Source organism: Tyto alba, unplaced genomic scaffold (genome assembly GCF_018691265.1).
Source record: "Tyto alba isolate M040663 unplaced genomic scaffold, T.alba_DEE_v4.0 Super-Scaffold_8, whole genome shotgun sequence".
Classification (NCBI taxonomy): Eukaryota; Metazoa; Chordata; class Aves; order Strigiformes; family Tytonidae; genus Tyto; species Tyto alba.
Window position 1 is genome coordinate 16251494 of NW_024881329.1, and position 21266 is coordinate 16272759.

General features: G+C 36.7%; 1 protein-coding gene across 2 annotated transcripts in view; it reads right to left on the reverse strand.

The window, feature by feature from the left end:
* The window catches only part of PRMT3 (protein arginine methyltransferase 3), a 63939-nt gene that overhangs the window by 22137 nt on the left and 20536 nt on the right, over positions 1-21266 (reverse strand). For both annotated transcript variants that reach the window (XM_042785338.1, XM_042785337.1), the window contains exons 10-13: positions 19855-19954; positions 11492-11570; positions 6210-6397; positions 2486-2572 (exon numbers count right to left, since the gene is read on the reverse strand). In XM_042785338.1, coding sequence (XP_042641272.1) covers positions 2486-2572; positions 6210-6397; positions 11492-11570; positions 19855-19954 — 454 coding nt within the window. The remainder of the gene's footprint in view (positions 1-2485; positions 2573-6209; positions 6398-11491; positions 11571-19854; positions 19955-21266) is intronic.

Here is a 21266-nt window from a genome sequence, read left to right on the forward strand (position 1 = left end):
TCAGAAACACTGCTATTCTCCCACTTCCCTTCTCCCCGGAAGTCACAAAATGCTAGTGTACATCTTGATTTCTAATTCACTGATACCATAGATTCATAGAATAAAAATGAAGTTTCTGTAAAGATCTAGTGCTAGGAAAAATGATGTTTACAGAATAAGCTAGTTTAACCAAACATCAAAAAGATCACCCAGATTTTGTAAAGATTTCTCTAACTAATCAGTTATTCAAAACTGGCCACGTTAATAAAATTAACCCAGGGCTGCACTGTAGCTTGGTCTAAATCAAAGCTTACTCTGCCCTGAGGCAACTAGAATTATTCTATGATTTTGTAACTAAAACTAGGAGATTTTTTGTGAATGCATAATAAAAATATACAGATCTACATTTCATAAAAAACAAGAGGTAACTGTGTCTTCACTTGGTGATAGTCGACAATTATGAAGCGTCTGTACACAGCTACTGACGCACACTGATAACAATGCTTTAGATTATTTACATGGGAAAAACTTCACTTTAACACACCAATAAATTCTTACGCATCCTGTTACACAGCAGAAGTGGCAGCAAACGCAGGAGCGTGAACCAACACGCAGACCCATTCAAAACCAGGTATTACGTTACTTGACATAGGTGTCCAAGTTTTCATTATCAGCTTAACAGTTAATTTTATACAGCAACATATTCTTTGTGTCCATATTAGAGGAAGTCTGCATCCCCTCTTCATATACACATGCAAAAAGCCAAATAAACCAGTTGTAGTAGACTTATCACAATATATTACAAATTGGCTACCAATTACCCCTTTGAACACTGTGACATATTGTGACTCGAAGCTAAGCATGAAACCCCTAGCAGAGGTATCACAATACACTAGACTAGAAAAATTTTTGGTTTTACTACAGATCTCAGCCTAATACAAACTTCTAACAAATTTGATGAGGGTATTGTCATGAATTGTTAGAAAGCATTTATAACTGATGATAAATGTAAAAGCGTATTACTGCAATCATAAACATCTGTATAAACTAGTTCATCCTGTCTCTGCTTGAAATTTACTGTTTAAGAACTCAATGCATTACTTTAATCTAAGCCACTACCAGACTTCCTCATCTGTACCTTATCTTTATTCCAACTGCCCTGCTTAACGGCAACACTACAAAAATCCTTCTATTTGATTCTTTTCTTCCCTATTCCAACGAAGAAAGCAAGCTGTGCATCCTAACTAAGTCAAATGGAAAAGGTATCCTCACATAGGTACCAATCTAAACACTTCTAAATATTCATGTTGGAATACATAATTTGTTTTAGCTTTCAATACGTCTTTAACATCTTTATTTTACAAGTCACTCACACCATTGCATGAAACATGTGAAATAAAAATATTTAAGCATCTTCCCTGACTTGTATTTCAAAAACAGAACACAAAACACACAATATAAATTGCATGGGCTCTTGCCAGAAAAAAATAGTAGCCTTTTTTCAGTAATCCAAAAAAACCAGTATTTCACTCTGTTTTCTCATAACTACCAGATACTGAATGACCAAGAAAAAAAAGCCGCAAAAATGTATGCTTATGTAAACTCATACTGAACAATGTAGGCACAACTTCAAAGAAGTGTTTGATAGATGCCCTAGTACTGAGTTTCCATTTAATTCTACAGCTCAGACTGAAAACTTTTCCTTTTCTTCCTTTACACATAGACTAGTGTTTGATAGACAAATAATACCGAATCGAGTCAGATAACAGATTCAGATTTGCTGGAGATTCTTCACTCAATCTAATGCAGCAGTCTGTAATACCAAGATGAATAAGTTTGAGTTTGCTGTAATTAGAACTGACCTCCAATCCCATCCCACAGCCTTTCTCGAAGTACTGTTCTTTTGACTGTCATATTAACTTACATAAAGTATAAGCACTGACTTGTGTACAGTAATTAAAACAGATGCAATAAAACCCCTAGCTAACAGATTCAGGTACTAATGCTGTATTTGTTCCCCCCTCAGTTTTCACACAAAGTTCACCAACTTCCCTGCTTGAGAAACTGTGTTTGCCATGTGAGCTGCTCTATGTTTATTACACGAGCTACAGTCTACCCTTCCTGTATCTATTTTGGTTTTCTCTCTTTTTACTCAACTTAGAAAAGCTCTTCTGAGACTAGTGATTGCATCATTCTTGAGCACAGTGGTGACAGTATGTCTTCACAGAAAACTTACTTCTGGAAACGGGCTAGAGAACAAAACAGAACGACCCCAATGCTAGGGCTGCTTACCTTTCCCTTTCCTCATCTACCTGTATCATACTGTAACACTATTAGTGGAGTTTTATATCCACCTCTCTTTACGAAGAGGGCTCGTTTGACACCTCTGTACTGCAGAAATAAATGCTTCAAGGCAAGGACCGACGACAAATGAAGCTTAATGAATGCATTGTCTATTAGTCCAATGTGATATTGACCATATGTGAGGAAACTAAAATTGTCTTACCGTACACTTTGTGCTCATTGTAACTGTCAGGGTGAAATCTGAAGAGAATTCTAAGTCTGGAGCGGATGCAGTATTACAGTCAATGCGCTGTCAAAAGGAATAATACAATTCCATCAGTTAAAGGGCTGAATTTAAATTAAGATCTTTCTTTCAATGAAGGCTGTTCAGTTGCTCCCATAATAAGACTTTTCTACTGTAATACTAACTCAGATCTCCAAAAATGGGAAGAGACTTAAAAACCACCTAGTCCTATCCACACACTGACAGAACATGTAAAGCCCAAACGCTAAATAAACAGACATTTTGAGTAGTAGCAGTATGGAACTAGATATTGTGGCTCATGAGTCGCTCTTCATGACAGCTGCCCACTGTCGAGATTAAGTAGCTTTCACAGACACCATATCCTGTTTAATTCCTTGTTCATGTAGCCATAGGGTAACCTACAATACGAAACCAATACGGGCTTTTTTCATTTCCCAGGTTAGTTCGGTATTGATCATAGAATAACTGAGGTTGAAAGGGACCTCTGGAGATCCCTTAGTCCAACCCCCTGCTCAAAGCAGGCTCGACTACAGCAGGTCGCTCAGCACCGTGTCCAAATGGCTTCTGAATATCAACAAGGGTAGGGACTCTACAGCCTCTCTGGGCAACCTGTGCCGCTCCGCAATTGCCCTCACAGTAGAACAGTCTTTCCTGATCTTTAAAGGCAACTGCCCGGGGTTCAGCCTGTGCCCGTTGCCTCTTGTCCAGTCCCTCAGCTCCGCTGACCAGAGTCTGCCTCCACCTCCTTTACTCCCACCGCCACCGGGCATTCAGACACACTGCCGAGATCTCCCCTGAGCCCTCTCTTCTCCAGACAAAACCACCCCAGCTCCTACAGCCTCTCCCGACATCACAGATGCTCCAGTCCCTTCATCACCTTTGTGGTCTTTCACCGGTCTCACTCCAGGACACTCATCTCCCTGGGGCTGAGGACAAGACAAAGTTCACCTCTCTTGACCTGCTGGTGACAGTCGCCTTCCCAACGCAGCCCGCCAGGCTGCCTGGCTGCCTTTGCCACGAGGCTGTGTGTTGCTGGCTCGTGGTCAACTTGGTGTCGACCACGACCCCCACGTTCCTCTCCGCAAAGCTGCTTTCCAGGCAGTTGGCTCCTGCCTCTGGCGACGCACGGGGCTACGCCTCAGTCCTCAGCTGCAGGATTTTGCATTGCCTTTGGATTGCCCCGAGCCCTTTGCACAGGACCCCCGTTGGCCCATTTCTCCAGCCTACGGACGTCCCTCTGAACGGCAGCACAACTGTGCGGTGTATCAGTATGTGAAATGTCAGAGTGGCACAACAGAAGAGAAAAAGCCCACAAGGCAGAAAACTGCTTCACTGTTTTGAAAATAACAAAAAACAACGGCATCCAGGACTACAACAATAAGGGTGTCAAATCAAGTAGCAGCTTGGTTTTCAATATTCTATTTTTTTATATTTTATATAAAATTATTTTTATACATAAAACAGCAGAGTTTTTATAAGAGCAATAAGCTTCAGTTTTCAGTTGTTTGTAAGAACTCCACCACACTTTTTCACTGTATGAAGTTCTTCGGTTTACGTACTCAGTTAAAATGCTTTATCCAAGAACATTATACACTGCTGAAGTTAAATGTCATAAATTATTAATCAGTTTTTTTTGATGCTGCCTCATCTTTAGGGAATGTTTTGCTTCCTGAAAAGTTACATTATAATCTATACAAAACAAGCAGCAGTTAATCTGAGAAAGACACTAAAATATCTTCTGTAATAGTCGTATTATAAATCAGAATATTTTTGAACTTTCACTCAGAAATATATCCCATTTATTCTGTTGCATGCCTATTGATTTAACCAATTTATCTATAATGCCACTGTTGCTCAACTCATTAATTTTACTACTTTGAACTGTAACTTCTGCAAATGAGCTGATGCACTGACTTTAGGTTATTTTAAAAACTGTGATTACTACTGCAAACCAATATGAGTATAAAACCATAACAGTTATGTAAAATGCTGCATGACTAAATTTGCTAAGCACATACACCCGAGCCGGACAGTGACTGCTCATGATAATATACATTCAAATGGGACATGTGTACCATTACCAGTAAAGCGTTTTGCTTCTAAAATGACAGCAGCTTATAGACTGCATTGGGCACATTTAACAATAGTTATTGTTATCTACACTTTCCAGGTCAAGATGTTGTTTTAATTTATTTGTTTGCCTAACAAACTAATAGAGCTTCATTCATAACTCTTCATTTTCTGGATACCAAACTTGACCTATTTGCAAGAAGTATTCAACCACACTTCCAGCTACATCAGAACGTTCAAACTGTTATTAAAAAAATGGCATATGAGAAAAAAACGCCTATGTTTCACTCATCCCACAAACCTGCCAGAGGGCTAACAATTACTGCCTCAGATTCTTGATACCAGTACCTCTGTTTTATTCACCAAAGGCAGAATTTACCTTCCCTCCAATAACAGGTCTACAAAGTATATTTCAACAACTGAGTAGATGTCTCTACCCTCTCCTTACACTCAAGGAAAACAGACACTTGTAATCCTCAAGGCACATGACTTGTTATAGCTGTCCTTAGGAATTTTACTTCACTGAATCTAGAGGGAGTCTGCCAACAAGTTCAGAGACTAAAAATGTAGAACATGTCTGTAATGACTTCATTATCTATGAACAAAGAATGCTGAAGTAAAAAAAAAAAAAAGCAAAAAGAGGAGATGCACAAGAACGCCTAAGTCATTATTCAAGTTAAATATCAGTCTCAGCACTTCTTACATTTGAATACCAGATTTAAAAAAATTAACACTTCTAAATCTTCTCTATAGTAAAATTATAGACAAAAAAAGCTTAAACAGTAACTTGAATCAGGACACGCTTAAAACGAACCCGTACTTCACCTGTTACTGCTTTTGTGGGCAGCATTGACAACTGAACAGAGTTACATGCTGGAAAAGACTGTAACTACCCTCAGTATCAAGTTCAGAGATGAATTATGTAAACCCATTTTCTTCTATATAGAAATAGGATAGAAGTGCATTTAAATATAAATTACCTCTTTACTAAACACGCAATTCGAACTGAAGGGCAGTAATATTACTGCCTTAAATGTTTTATAATAGAAAAGTAACTATATGAACAATAATTAGAATACCATTGCAACAAAAAAATCTTGGTTTATAATAGTCCTCAATTTGATCCGAACTGTTCAAATTATTACTAATCACAAAGTTGATCAGAATTTTAAACTAGTCACTGTTCTGGAATTTTATCTTATCATGTAAGTGTTTTTCAGAAATCACTACTAACTTTGCTGCTATTCCCCCGTCACGAAGCTGCCACAGAAAAAGACAACACAGAAAAGCAAGCATAAAATTAATTGAGTACTGCAGAAACTACTGTTGCCTTTTCAGACATGGTCATTCTGTTAGATGAAGCTATATGTGATAATGAGTGATCCTCCAATGAAAGATCTTTAAAACCAGATATAGAATAAGAAACCAGAAAAAATAATAGGTAAGAAAAGAATAGATAAGTAGTCTTACAGTCTTACCACCAAGAACCTTATTGCATATATATAATTTTGAAGATGTCAAAGTTTGTGTGGGTGTGTATTTTTTTGTTTCCCCCTCCTCCATAAAAAACGGAAACTTCTAATCTGACTTAAAAATTTAACAAGTACTGTACCTTAATGACACTGGCTGTAGAGATCAGTGTGTTTGGATCCAGCACTTCCACAATAGCTTCTGGAATTACAGCTTTCTTCATGCAAGACATGTCAAAGCCATATACATCTTCCCAGAAAAGCAGTTTGTCCACGTGTTTGTTCACATCTCCAACAGCTACTAGACTAATGGTGCAAACATCAGGATAAACTGTAACCACAGAAATAGATTAGTGAAATTTTATTTTAAGCATGCATAAAGAGGACTTTTCTTTTTCTTTTCTCTTTAAGTGATTAGCATCTCAAAAGAACATATAAAAGAACTTTTTTCAGCTCTTGGATAAGACACTTTTCCTGCTACTTTATTTTCTGGAGTCCCATTTGTTCACAGAAGAGGCTAGACATTAGAACTTAACTTTCCCACATAACTCTAGTAACAGTATTTCCTGTTTGTAATGAAGTACCTTTGTAGTTGAATCTCACAGTCAGGAAATGGCTGAAAACTTCCTATCTGTAGAAAAGCTGGAACATCCTATTCTGACTTCTACACAGACACTCAGCTAAAACGTATTTAATAATGGTAGACAGACAGCCAAAGGAAAATGTAGGTGAGTGCTTTAGAATAACAAGAAACCTGTATGAAATTATCTTATTTCCAGAACAGAGCAAAATATTACCACCTCAAGAGTTTTATTCCTGATTCTTACCAGCTCTGGCTGCTACATGCCTTACAACCTAAAAAAATTATTTCTGGGTACTGTAAAACAATAGCTAGTCTATCTGCACCTGAAGAGCATAGAATTGACCCAACAGACAGAAGAGAACTTCCTCATGGATTCACCCCAAGTTCTAGGATGACAGCTATCATTCTTACACTATCTTCACATTTGTACCTTCCATTCTCCCAAGAATATCTTCATAACAAGAACATACTTAGAGCTTTTCCAAATAGTAGTGGAAGACTGACATTTGCCTTTTTAACAGCTGCCTACAGCAAATCCAGTCAATTTCTTGGCAGTCTCTATCCATTACTGATTGGAAAAGACACACAGAACATGACTGTCTACAGCATTATCAAATAGTAAGAGAAGCTCAATTTCTATTTAACTAGGTTTCTTTCCACAAAAATTCCCATGTTTTGCTTTTAGAGTTTCAAAGCCTTTAAAGCCACATGCATTGAATTTTTGATCTGGCTTCAGAGCAAAATAGCTACTAATAAATACCTTATTTTATTTAATTTTTTTATTGATGCGTGAATATGGCAGTGTTAAAACAGAAGCTAAGCTTCTCTCTTCCTCTCCAAAATCTGGTGAACTGTAAAACTAACTTTGTTTTCAGCTCTGCTCGAAATTGTAGCTTATCAAAATGAGTATGGATAAATCACTGATATAGCATGGTAAGTCAAAAAAGTATTTTTTGCCTTGTAAAATACTGAAGATAGAAACAGCAAATTGAAATTAGACCTTTTATATAGTAAGAGTAGATTTAGCCTAAAGGAAATAAGCTTATACATATTTATGATATAGGGTAGTCTTCTCTAAAGAAGCTTTTACTTTTTTTTTTTTTCATAGGAAGACATTTAAGTAAGCAACCACCTCTACATTTGGAATGACTAGTTTAGACAAAATATGACAACAGTGTGTTTTTTTTCACTTTCTGTTTAAAACAGAGTAACTATCAGTAAGCTTAAACTGGAATCCCATTGATAAGGTATCATCATTCCTACATTGCAGATGAGGAACTCAAAGCAAAAGGTTTCTCCAGGAACAGCCTACAATTAACTCAGCAGTAAAAAGGCAGTTTGATGCAAATCAAAACAGGAAGGGATTCTAACTGCCTTGTCTGAAACAAATGATTTGGTTCCAGGACACATAACAGCTGTCACACACACACAAAAATCAACACCTGGTGGTAGGTGTATTTGCAAATAGTTTATGGAGCAATCAAAAAGGGATTTCCATTTCCTGAAGCTTTCATATTGCTGTTTCCTAGTTTGACAACTACATTATATTCAGCTTTACCTCCCAGCATTTCAAACTTTCAAGAGCCACCACTGATGCCGCAAAAATTAAAAGGTAGTGTGAAACAGATAGCGCTGCTACAGCCTTTGAGGGAATGTTTTTCAGAGAAAAGCTCTTCATAGGGCAGAAGGGCGATGGCAAGAGGAGGGACGAAGAGAGATTTGAAGTCCCTAGTAATAGAATAGACTTACAGGAATATGCTAGAGACACTGAAAACAAAAATGAAGACCACAGCAAGAAGTGATCAACTACTTCATAGCCTTCTTTGCCCCTACTAGCTCACACTTCTGAGACATTCTGTTAACAGGAAAAAGTTTACCATAGCTATCAAATGTGAAATATTTGGGAGCATAATCAGTTTTTATTAAATCTCTTCGTCCACACAGCAAATACTTAAATCAACAGGAGAACTCATGATTGATTATACGAAGTGCTTCAGAAAAAGTGTAAACACTAATGCTCTAATCTAATCAGCATTTTGAGTTTAGCCTATCCATAGCAGAAAAAAAAAAAGTAGACAATGCCTGTTCAGACTTCACAAAAATAAATCTCTGTTTTACCAAGGAGGCACAGGCAAAAGACTACAGTGATACATTAACTTCCAAATTTACAAACCCACCCATGTCCAGAAGCATATGCTATACTGAAGCTTGACTGGAAATTTAAGCATTTTATCTGAATATCATCCTAAATCATCTAAACACTATAGACTTCTGTAAATTTTTAAAAGCATCTGCTTATAACTGCATTTGCCATTTCACCCATTTTCCTGGATCCCCCTGGAAAGCCTCTGCTCTTTCTGCAACCCTGTAACACTTTCCTGTGCAATCCAGACAGACTTCTACTGTTTCTCTGATTAAGCATATAATGTAATAATTATTCCTTCTCACAGGTGAAACTAACAAAATGCTGATTGGACAAAAGCACATAATCCTCAATGCTCTCACAGATTCATCGTTTTGACCAGCTGTGTCCTTCTCGACTCAGCGCCCAGAAGTCATCTGTCAGTAGTAACAGCTGACGTGGTGAACAGAACACAATGGGAAATCCTTTATCCCTTGGCAATGCCTCACAAACCTCAGGACACTGAAGGGTAAGGCAGCAATCCTCCGAACAGACAGAAAATATTCCAAGTGAATACCATGATCATTTGGATGTGAACAAGCAAACAGTATTATGATTTGAATGATGCTGTCCTCACTGTCACCCCCCACCAACATGCACCGCACTCAAGTGTATGCAAAAATCTATACTCAAGCAAGTAACAGCTCTAAAGAACAAACAGATGGGTCCTGGGCAGCCGGAATTTTGTGTTCCCAAATAAAGCCATTATATACTGTACACATTACCCTAGACTGTTTGGCATAATCCACTCTAGCATGCCAACAGGCTAAACTGAAGTAATTGCGATATGACTGACTGAACACAATGCTAGAAATTTGGATTCTATTCCCGGCTCAACCACTGAAAGATTTAGCCAAATTGCAGCTGCTTCCATTGCTTTTTTCAGCATTTCTTTCAGACTCTGTAATAATGATCTTGGGCTCAATAGCACAAAGTAGCTTGAGACAAAATTAAGCTTTACAGCAGATTGAGGAGTTGCTCTGGTAAGACTTCACCTCAGAACACACTCTTGGCTTTGGCTCATCTGAATATGGATGTGCCCACAGTCCTGCTGCTCTTCATCTACACTGCACAAGCACCTGGCTTGCCAAGCTGATTGCTGAGCAACTTTCTCACAACTCTCTGGCACATTTACCTGCTATACAAGCTGGCAGAAAAGCAGTACTTGTAAGTGTCTTAAGAAAACAGCATTCCATTAAAAATCTGGCTATAACAATCAGCAACTGTACAATACCATATTGTTTTGTGAAGAGTCAAACAAGGGCCCAAGATCATTCTCACATCACAAGGATAAGTGTACTGGAGAACCAGCATACCCCGTCTCTCAAAGGGAACTTTGGGAGGCACAAGCCACTAGAAAGCTTACCAACAATACAAATTGAGAACAATATACTATCGCAAATTCAATAGAGGTCAAAAATTTCTGGTCCTTTTCAGAAGGCTTAGAAGTAGTAGCTAAGCATAAAATAATTCCTTACAATTTTAGGGGATGTCCCCAGATTTGATTATATTGCAATGTAAAATTTTCAGCATATATCTATACAGAAGACACCACAACCATGTTCCAGATCTGGCTGGACTGTTTTACATTACCGAAAACAAAAAAGCTCTTATTCTGTCATGTTGCTCAACTGGCTTCTAAATATTTTAACAGGTGAACAGTAATCTCCTGCTTGCACATTCAGTTTTGTGACCAAACATTGAACAACTGCATAAACCCCCTTTTTTTCTGCTACCATCAGTAGCATACAAAAGCTCACTGCAATCAAAGGGAAGCACTGCAGCGAGCACTGTTACACAGTCATTAATCCAATCATTAAGTCAGTGTAGTGAAACTAACTATGTGCATGGTTAGCACAAAAGGGGAAAAGAAACCCAGACTGACTACGATTGAAAAGGTCAATATGAAATACACTACTGACAGAGGAATTAAGCACAAGGAATACTGACAAAGGAATAATTAAGCACAGAAAACTGCATCGCATGAGGAATAAATATTTACACACATTTAAACACTGCTTAAGATGACACCATCTAAGCTACTTAAAAGGATAAAATAACTCTACTATGAAAACAAAACCTTTTTGTTCTGTCACTTCCCTACAATCCAACCATGAAGAAAAAGGGTATATTCCCACCAGGATATAATAAACCTGCTGAACTGAAATAAAGTAATTCTATTACTTATTTCACGTGGCTTCTTTTATTTGAAACTATGTCCTCCCCACACAACTTAACTCCTCCAGGAAAAGATGGTATCCACTCTTCCTTTAGTTCATAGTAGCTTACTCTAACATTATCACATTTTACAGAACAGGACTTACCTTCCTCTGTTTGTAGTTATGCAGAAACTGGGACTTCAAGAGGGGAAAAGAAATGCCCACACAGGTGGGAAGAAGCAGGGAATAAAAATTTTGACTGTACTTAAGAATAAATAACTCCTATATTCCTAAAAACACCATTTATTTGAGACCTTGATACTCCATCTAATGTTATTCTATTACCCATACAGCAAATTAATGCCTTGAAGCTCATACTAATGGAAACATTTTTCATTTAGACTGGCAACCTTCTCATCCATGCATAGCTTATTCTAAGTCTCCGAATTAATTTAGTTTCCCCCCAGAGCTAAATTTATTAAAAGAATTATGCACACCGACCTGAGCCTCCCTCTACCAGGTACTTGTCCTTTGCATAGATGACAGAATCCAGCATTGATTCAAAAAGAAGAAAATAACCCTGTTGATAGAAATGGAAAAGTATTTAGAAATCATTAAGTTTCTTAGGTAGCCTAGTTAATCAATCTACAGATAGGCTTTAGCAACACCGTTTAAGAACTTTATATGCCCATACACCTCAATAAGAGCCAGCACCCAGTGAATTTCTCAATAGCGCTGTCACTTTAAAACTTTAGTTACATGAATTATCACCTTTAATTTTCCAAACTGCAAGTATTTAGCACCTACTAAATCAGCAAACTGTACCCAACAGATATCCAATCTACACCAATTACCTGCTAGAGACCTACTGCATCAAAAGGAATCAAGTCCCACTCAAATCAAGTGAAAAGCTGTATGTGTTGATACTAACTCTGAGGCACCATAAAAAAAAACCCAAACAAACAAAAACAAACAACAAACCCACAAAAAAACCAACCAAGAAAATCCCCTCCCACTTAGAACTGCAAATAATATTAAAATTATTCTCAGAGAAACACCAAATGGAATGCATCTTTGCTACTTCACATTTGCAACCTCATGTTGCCTTGTGCCAGCTTGGGCAATGCTCACTGAGACAGTTGGAAATAAATCATATACCAGAGACACGGGTTCTCTCGAAGTTCTACACCATTTAGCAGAACTGGAATGTAAAAAATTCTCAGGATGAAAATGGTTAGAACTAAAGTTGCATAGTTTTTTTTTGTGTTGGGATTAATTTTATAGCAGGTTAATCATACTGCTACAGATGTTTAGAATAACTTATTGTAAACTTCATTTAGTTAGCCATTTTCTTAAATAGAAAGAATTTGTTCCTTCACTAAACATCTGAGACATAAAAAAAACATATAGCAGTTTTACATCAATAGCATTTTATATAAAATATCCAGTTTCTCAAATACTTTAAACTGCAGATTTCTAGGAGTCGTATAGGCCTTTGCTCTCCAATTGATTTACTGATTTCACACCCTTCCTATCTTCTGAGTTTGAGTACAGACCTTATTTTTACTGAATACTATAATATATTTAATCCACATACACATTCTTATGACATCAAATCAATTAACACAAATCATATAGGCATACATTTTGGATTTTCACTTGCCATCCTCACTCTCATTTTCCTTAAAAGGACAGTTTAGGCATATGGCTTGATTTATACACTGATTGCCAGTAAGAAAGAACAAAAAAGACAACTGGAAGTCCAGACTTCAGACCTGGAGTTCTACAAGCCCAGTCAGCAGTAATCAAACAAAGCAAAGCTAAGAAAAAATTTTTTTTTACTTCATCTTTCCTACACTTCCATATTTCTAGTCATTCAGGTGTTCTGATTTTATTTATTTTTTATTTTTGAAGTCATCATGCCACAGTACTGACAACAGACAGCACTGCATAGGAACTGCACTGCTAAGACCACCAAGTTTATACCATCTTAGATGTTATTTTGCCCAAGGCTCTTAGAACAAAAAACACTGGAAGTTCAGAATTGCCTATAAACATCACCATCCACACTGTAGTCTTCAAAAATAAAAACAAAACTAAAAAGAACAGAAACCAGAAGCATGATGTGTTTGTGTTCAATAAGAACATAGCTTGAAAATAATGGAAATACTCTTTTCTCAACCTGTTTCTTCTGGCAACAGCACAGTGCTCTGTTGGACACCTGTCTTCCAAATGTTGCCTGTTACTCCACTTTACTGCCTAACTTTTATGAAGGCCTTAAAGTAAGTCCCAGAATGAAGACTACTGCTTTGTGAGCAATATGATTTTTAGTAAGCTTTGCAAAATAGTTGAAAAGGCCAGGAGCTCCAATTGCGTCGAGCAGAAATTATTTTATCACTATAGCAAGCCAAAAGCAAAGTGGAATGAGAGATCTCTTTCTTATTGTTGAAGTTTGTTGGGTTTTGTTTTTTATTTTTTTTTTTCCCCAAGTTCCATGCATAAAAATTATTTTCAGGCGCTTTTAACTGCAAATTAGCTGTTTTCACAATATTTTATATGTGAACTCTAGGACCTATATTAAGACTAGTTAACAGCAAGGGTCAGTAAATTACAAAGTGATATTTTTATGGATCAGCTCTTCACTTAGTTCTTCCTGCCTAAAATACCCATTACCTACAACATTTGCCAAACAAGTGCAAGAAGTACATCTTGCAGATGAAGAACACACACCTTCTCATGAGAAACACAGTGAAATTCTTACCGTCCTTTTCCCAACCTTTCCACTCTGGTGCCATTGGTTCTTCCCCCTTCCCAGTTCTACCTTCCCCCCCAATTCATTACAGCATTCCTTTAAGTTATATAAACCGTCAATGGTACTGAATCAAGTCATTTATTACTTATACCAAAGCATTTTGCTTCGTCTGCTGTGCTCATCTGTAGTGTAATTTAGAATGTAATTTCACAGGCTGCTGCCTCACCTGTAGGGATGCCATCTGCAAAGAGAATTATACCTGATGTCTTTTCCCCCACAATGCTGTGGGGCACTCTTGCTTCCACCCCAGGAATGTTCAAGGTTTTGTTTTTTCTTTTGTGTGTATTAGAATCCTCAAAATTAATCACTGCAAGGAGATATCTAGGATACAAATCTGTGAACTGCATATTAATAATTCAGTCTTGCTACTGGCTGAACTAAGACACATGAAAGGTGACACATTCTCTGTTAAAGATAAACTGAATACACAGCACATCTTAAACGTTATGCTGTCGTATTACGCATTTTCTACTAAAAAGCTGGCTGTTTCCTTCTCAAAATGGACATGAAGTTCCTTATTTTTATTTTTTCAAGGCTGAAATAAAATGTTTTTTCTCCAGCTAGCAACAAAACCACATATAAACAGATTTGGACAGGAACAGAAATACACGACACTACGGAGTTACTCCATTCAATAATATGTCTGTCCTACATTGTGTCCATCCAAGGAGTCAGCTATCAAAAATGCATAAGACCATTGACAAATCTCAATCCAGAGGAATGTGATAGTTATTTATATCCTCTATATCTCTATTTTGTGTCTGTAACAGAGTTATAGAAAGCTAACAGAAGTGGGATGGCTTAATATCCCTCATTGTTAAGGTCTCTTCTATTATTCAAATACACTACAACACTCATTCATTTTCATTTTAATTCAAAGCTACATAAAAATATTTTACCAATCAATCAAAATGTAAATACAGGAATTTCTTTTAACATTAGAGCTTCTGTATTCATCATGATATTCTTCATGGAGAAACAAATTAAGCTCTTCAAAAAGATCAAGACCTAGGAACAACACTGAATTCTTACGTATACCTCTGTGTGGAGAATACTAAAGAAAAATGCTTTGTTTAAAATAGATTACTTCAGATTAAGAATGTCTCTTCATGTACATCTCCCTTATCCGTTCTTATCAATACCTTACTGAAACTTGGTTTTCCCTTCACTTATTTTCTACTTATTAATGAAAGTCATATGCATTTCAAGAAGTGCTATTAGCAGGCTTACAACAGCAAGAATTAGCAGAATTTTTAGTACAGCAGAAAAAACATACAAGGACAGAATTGCGAAGAAATATTTAACTACTTGAATAAGTACTGTGTTCCCCTTATCTATCAAAGATTCATTTTACTATTTTCTGTAACATAACTGAACCTCGTCTGGTACTCCAGAGTCAGTGAGGCCCAAGACTGAACATTTTAAGAGATGAAAGGCAGCTATCAAATCATGACTGGCCCAGAGTGTGGACTTGTTAAAAAAGCCCTTATCAGTATAAAAAAAGTGCATTATTTTCTTAAATGGAAGTTTCTAACGACAAGGTCTCCACTGGACTACAGAATAGAATAAGTCACAGAGGATACATAAAACAGATAGGACAACAGGTTCTGATTTATAACAAAAAATGTAATCTTGCATTAACAGACGGGCAAAAGTGATGCAGCCCACTCAATTTTTTGTGAAAAATTACTTTTTTACTTGACAAAATCCCCCCCCAAACTTGTGGTGCATTTAAATGAGAAGCAGCAGCAGCTACATGTAAACTCATCTGCATGCTCTGCTGCAGCACCATTTCCCTCACACTAAGTCAGCCTTCATGCTGATCTCTCATGTATGATTTAATTTTAAAAAAAGGAAATAATTCACTACTGACAGAGCAAGTCCACACATTTCAAAACCACAGCTTGACTTGGAAATTAAGGACAAAGAGTGTGCACAAACACATATGACTGAGAACACCAAATAGAAAAGCATCTGAAGAGCAGACACAACACACATTATTGGTATTGTCCAAAAAAAAAAATATTTTCATGCCAGGAAATGCAATTCCTTTACCAAAACCATTTTTCTGTAAAGAAATTAAAGCATTCAGCTACCTACTGCGCTCTTTACACAGCATTAATAAAAACATAAAAAAGCTCAACTCTTATGTAAAATTATTAATTACTACTGTGTTACAGAAATTTAACACTTCTGTTAATTAATATACCTCCAAATACTAACAGAAACAATAGAGATTATTAAGACTACAGAAAGACTAGTAAAAAAGGCACCATCACTGTAGATCCATCATAGAAGCAGAGGAAAGGAAGAAGAAAATAAAAGATTGTTTCGAGTGTTTCAGACATGGTCACTTCTTAGACCTTTTCCCTAGATCCTGAATACCTCCCATTCACAGCCCATCTTGATACCACGTCAAAATTATCAGACACAAAAATAAAAAGACGAAACAAAAAGATATTAGCTACTCAAGCAACAATACAATTAAGAGGCAAGACTACTGGATGCTATCCTTGGTTTATTCTAAGAGTCCATCTCCTCCCCAGTTTTCTCTTGTGTAAAATTCTATTGCATATTCAGTATCATAAAGCACTGTATAAACCCGCAGTTTATGAGAACACACTGCACTCTAACATCATATTTGAGACAACCATCTCAGACAACTGTCTCTCACAGCAAAACCCCTTACAAACAAGAACTGCAGATATTTTTCAAATGAATAAAACTCTCCATCTCTAGCATTATAGTCTTAGCTAGAGAATGGAAATAAAAGCCGAGAGAAAAAAACCTGCATGAAGATGCAGCTGAGTAAGAACATTCCAGAAAAACATTACATACATTTTCTTTCTTTCTGCACTTACCCCCTCAGTAAGCAGCCTATGAAGTTTACAACTATGCCATCAAAATCCATGTATGCAGTAACACAGCATCCTTTGGATGTGAACAGAAAATCTTTTTCTTCCCAGCATTCAATTTAACCAAAAACTAGCTTTGGCACTTTTCACAGGAGCTCTTATTTCAAACTTATATACTGTATGTAAAAATACTCTGATTACAGTAACATATCATTCTTTCTTAAAATTTTCTCTCTCTGGGGAGAACGTGTAAATGTGATCCTGACTGAGAACAAGTCTATGGCAGATAGAACTTGTACTTTCCCACCACCCCTGTGCTCCCGGTTAACAACACAGAGTCCTTGTGTCAGGCTGCATACTTCACCAATATTTTTCTAAAAGGAATGCATAGCTATCTTCAGAGTGATAAAGTCTAAATAAATGTCTTTAGCTGGGTTTCCAGCAGTCTAACAGGCCCTCAAATCTTCAGAAATCTGCCTTTTGGACACCAACAGAACAGCTCATCTAATCTTCTGCTGCCTTTCTCAATGGTTTACATACTGGTTTTAGTCAAATACAATCATAGAGATGCCATGCTTATGTTCTGATTTTAACCCTGTCTAACAAACATACTCGAGATGTCACAAACAATGCATTCAGTCTTTGTATTAAAAGCACTATCACTGCTAATTTCTTTCATAGGATTACACAGAGCCACTGAAGAAACAGTTGCTCATCCTTCAGCCTCTAGACCTAGAACATGACAAAATCGTATTCAGATTAATTTCGAAGTATTATTTTGGAAGATGACAAATACACATTTGAAATACAACACGGCTATGTATGTACACATACCCCTACCCACTGTGCAATATTTAAGATGCTTCTCACATTTTGTTTATTTTAAGGGACCACATTTTAAAATGGGACAAGTAAGAATAGCAAACAGTTTGTGGAAGTCATAGGTCACTTAAGAGAATGATCATCAGAAACCATTACATTCGAGATGCTCACAATGCAACACTGCACCTTTTACACTACACTGTTCTAGGTGCCATCTTCCTCAGAAAGCCTGATCTAGATATATTCTGGGGGGATGCAGTATTTTTACTGTTGCTTCATACTTGTTTTTAATTTTCTGATGCTCCAAACACAACTCTAAAAAGCTTACAGTGTACTGGCCTTAAGTACTGTTCTGTAACAAGGAAAACAAAGCTATGGTTCTACTAACATGTCCAGTGTTTACAAGTCTAAAATCAGTTGGTTTTCTAAACAGAACAGCAACTTATATTTTTGTTACAAAGAAAAAGCACTGATTCCATTAGAATTTTCCTGATAGTCTATAGAGATTCTCTAAATAAAGAGCTGAAAACTGACATATATTGAATTCCTTCTTGCTCTCATACTTTGCACTTCCAACATTTTCAAGCACTTACATTCACATATTAACTAAAGATTTCAGTGGTCAGTATCATGTAGGGAAGGAAAAGAAAAAGCAAATTCACACAAGAAAGCCAGATAAAGAAGAATCTTCATTTGCATCCAGGCAACGTAATGTTAATTTCTGGACTGTGTTGGAACAGTGAGTACACTGTCCAGCTATCAATCTTATTTCCACAGCAGTGTCCTCTTTATCTCCGTATTGCAGCAACCCATAAAAATGCTAACATTGCTAAATATTTAGAATACCTAATTAAGTGAAATGCACATGGCTATATAATTATGACATTAAAAAGTAAATTAGCACACAAATGGGAAACATGGAACTTTCAATACTTCATTTCTTAGAACAGCTGTTTTTTGAAATCCTTTACTTCACCTTAGAGGCATTGATTTACAACATGACTTAAACTCTTAAGTGCCCGAGTTGCTTTTATAACCGAATCTTGGGCTCTAGAATTAGAAATGTGATTTTGGGAACATTATTCTTCGTGCGCCTATTTGTCAACTGATCAGAAGTTTCCCTCAAAGAACTGTAATTACATTTCTAGTAAAGTCGCTATACTGTCAGAAATCACCAACCACAACACACTATTTTTAAACCACTAGTTTAAGCCAATGCCTTAAACCTTCCTTGAAACTAGTGACCTCAACACTCCATTAAGCTCATGTTTCAAATAACCTTCATTATACCAGTGGAGAAAAAATTTTTGCAGATTACCAGCTCACTGAAATATGCATTATAAAAGCAAAACAAAAAAATGTATTTCCACCTTTACCTGGAAACTAGTTCATTATAGATCTGTATGTATCAAACGTGACCTCTCTCCCAAAGGCCCTTGTATTCAGTAGAAGAACCACAATTTGTAAAAACAAAAAAACACAGAACAAAACAGCAAAACTAATAACTTATGTTCAAAGTTTTCATTATTGATCTTAAGTTTGAAAGGCAAAAGAACTTTTAGTTGAGCCCAAACAATGGGAACTAGCATGAATAAAGCATGTATTTTTAATGCTGAAGTTCACGAAGTAGTCACAAAGGGTGATTCCTAACACATTTTGATAAGTAACAGATTTATTCAGTCACTACTAAGTTCAGCATGGGATTTGGTCTTGCCATACAGATTTCTTGAGCAGGATCAATGGGGCAGGTAGCAAGCACAGCTTTGTAAATCATCAGTCAAGACATGAAAGAAAGGTAACAGGCCAATGGACGAAATCCAGTGGATTCCAGGGAATGGGTCATTTACACACTGTACATACTGCATTTCCTGGTGGCCATAATCTTTACTATGTACTTTTAAGACCAGTTATTTTATTCTTATACTAACCATGTCCCACTGTGCACACTGCCCACCTCCTTATGACCTTTCCCAAGTTCAGGATAGCATTCCATTGCCTTTGCTGACTAAAGGTATTCCACTCATCAGAATCATCTACCTAAATGACTATTACAATATTTCTCCATTGTTTTCACCAGAGCAGCTACAACAGTATTAGTGAGGAATAGAGTACTTCTGTAGATTTGCATACCAACTATGTAACAGAAACTTACTGCTGTACCCAAAACAGCTCAACTGCACTTGGAGAAGCTTGACTTGAAAGAGCACGAACATAACCATCATCTCATCTCCATCACTGTCAAAGACACTGTTGCAAGCATGATAGATGTTTGGTTAAAAAATTGCATGGCTTTAAGAGTAATTTTTCAAATTAAATAAAACACTTTTTTTTTCTGAAAAAAAAACTGTCTTGAAAAGAATATTCATGCACCTTACCATCCATTCAGATATAATCACATCCACTTTTTCTAAAGGCAGATCAACTTCTTCAATTCTTCCCTTGACTAATGTAATGGTATTTTCAAGTTTATTTAATCTGCAAGTCACAACATAAACAAATCAGCTTATATTTCCGATTTATGCTGTCAAGAGAGATATACTGATGTCTATATTGCATATTTCTCCCCCCAATAACTTTTTTTTTTTAATTAATTAATTAAGCACTAAAATGTAACATTCCTCTTCTTGGTTACACTGCTGAGGAAATGTTTCTGAGTAGACAAAAACTGCAGTAGATTAAGTGCCAGGCAATGATGGCAGACAGCAGATCTGTACACCTCCAACGTGCCGTGCAAGCAAATGCATAAGCTTTCAGAAACCAGGAAAATAGAGAAGCTGACAATTTAAGATGACGCTGCTTTTCACTTAGCGTTGCTTGTTCGCAGTTTTCCTTCTTTGTCCCCAGTAACATACGTCTATAGTGATTAGAGCCTCCTCATGACACTAGGATAGCAATGGATATTAGCTTCCTTACAAAGCTGTTTTGCACTCTGTGGTTTATTACTTAACAAAACTAGCTGCAAAGTCACGGAGAACAAACATTCCCTCTATATCAGTATTAGTTATTCCACAATAAAGGCATCCTCCACACTGTGATTTTGGCCAAAATCTTCTCCAATGTTTAGTAATGGCAGTAATCACGTATTACTTCACATGCGAGTAATGGTACAATCATCCTGTATAAGCCGGACGGAACTCTAACATGACTACAATTTTTGTAACAAAAATTGCACGACATTTGAATTACTAAATACACAACTGATTGAAATGTCGTATTTTTCTTCCTGGCAAACCATATTAGTCTTTCTTGCACATACCATTATTATGATAGCTGTTCTGATAGAGGGCAGAAAAATATTCCCACCAAAGAAATTTATCTTTCCACTGCAATTCTTATCTCTGCCCCTTCCCTCCCTATCCTGATATCTTACTCTTACATTCTCTCTGGCTTTCAATGCAGATCAGTAATCACATTAAAAATTCAATCTAGAAGACAATAGGAGAATGATCAGAATGAAGCTAGGCAAGGAAAGGGTCAAAGGGCTACTTGAACATGTGGGCTGTTAGAAAGATCAATTAAATACTGCACATACAACAGTCTTCTGTTAGAAGAGTAGCAGTTCATCACTAATATCCTATTTAATGAAGTAAAATCGGAAGTTCAAAGTGAGAAATAAAATGCTGAAGAACTATGACCCACAACAACGTTTTATGAAGGACAAAACGAGATCTAAGGATCCTGAATGACAACATACAAGGACATGATTTAAAAAAAGAGAGGAAAGATTAATTCATTACATATTTGTTTTCAATGGTAAGGTATAGAACACCCAAACAAACCTATTTAG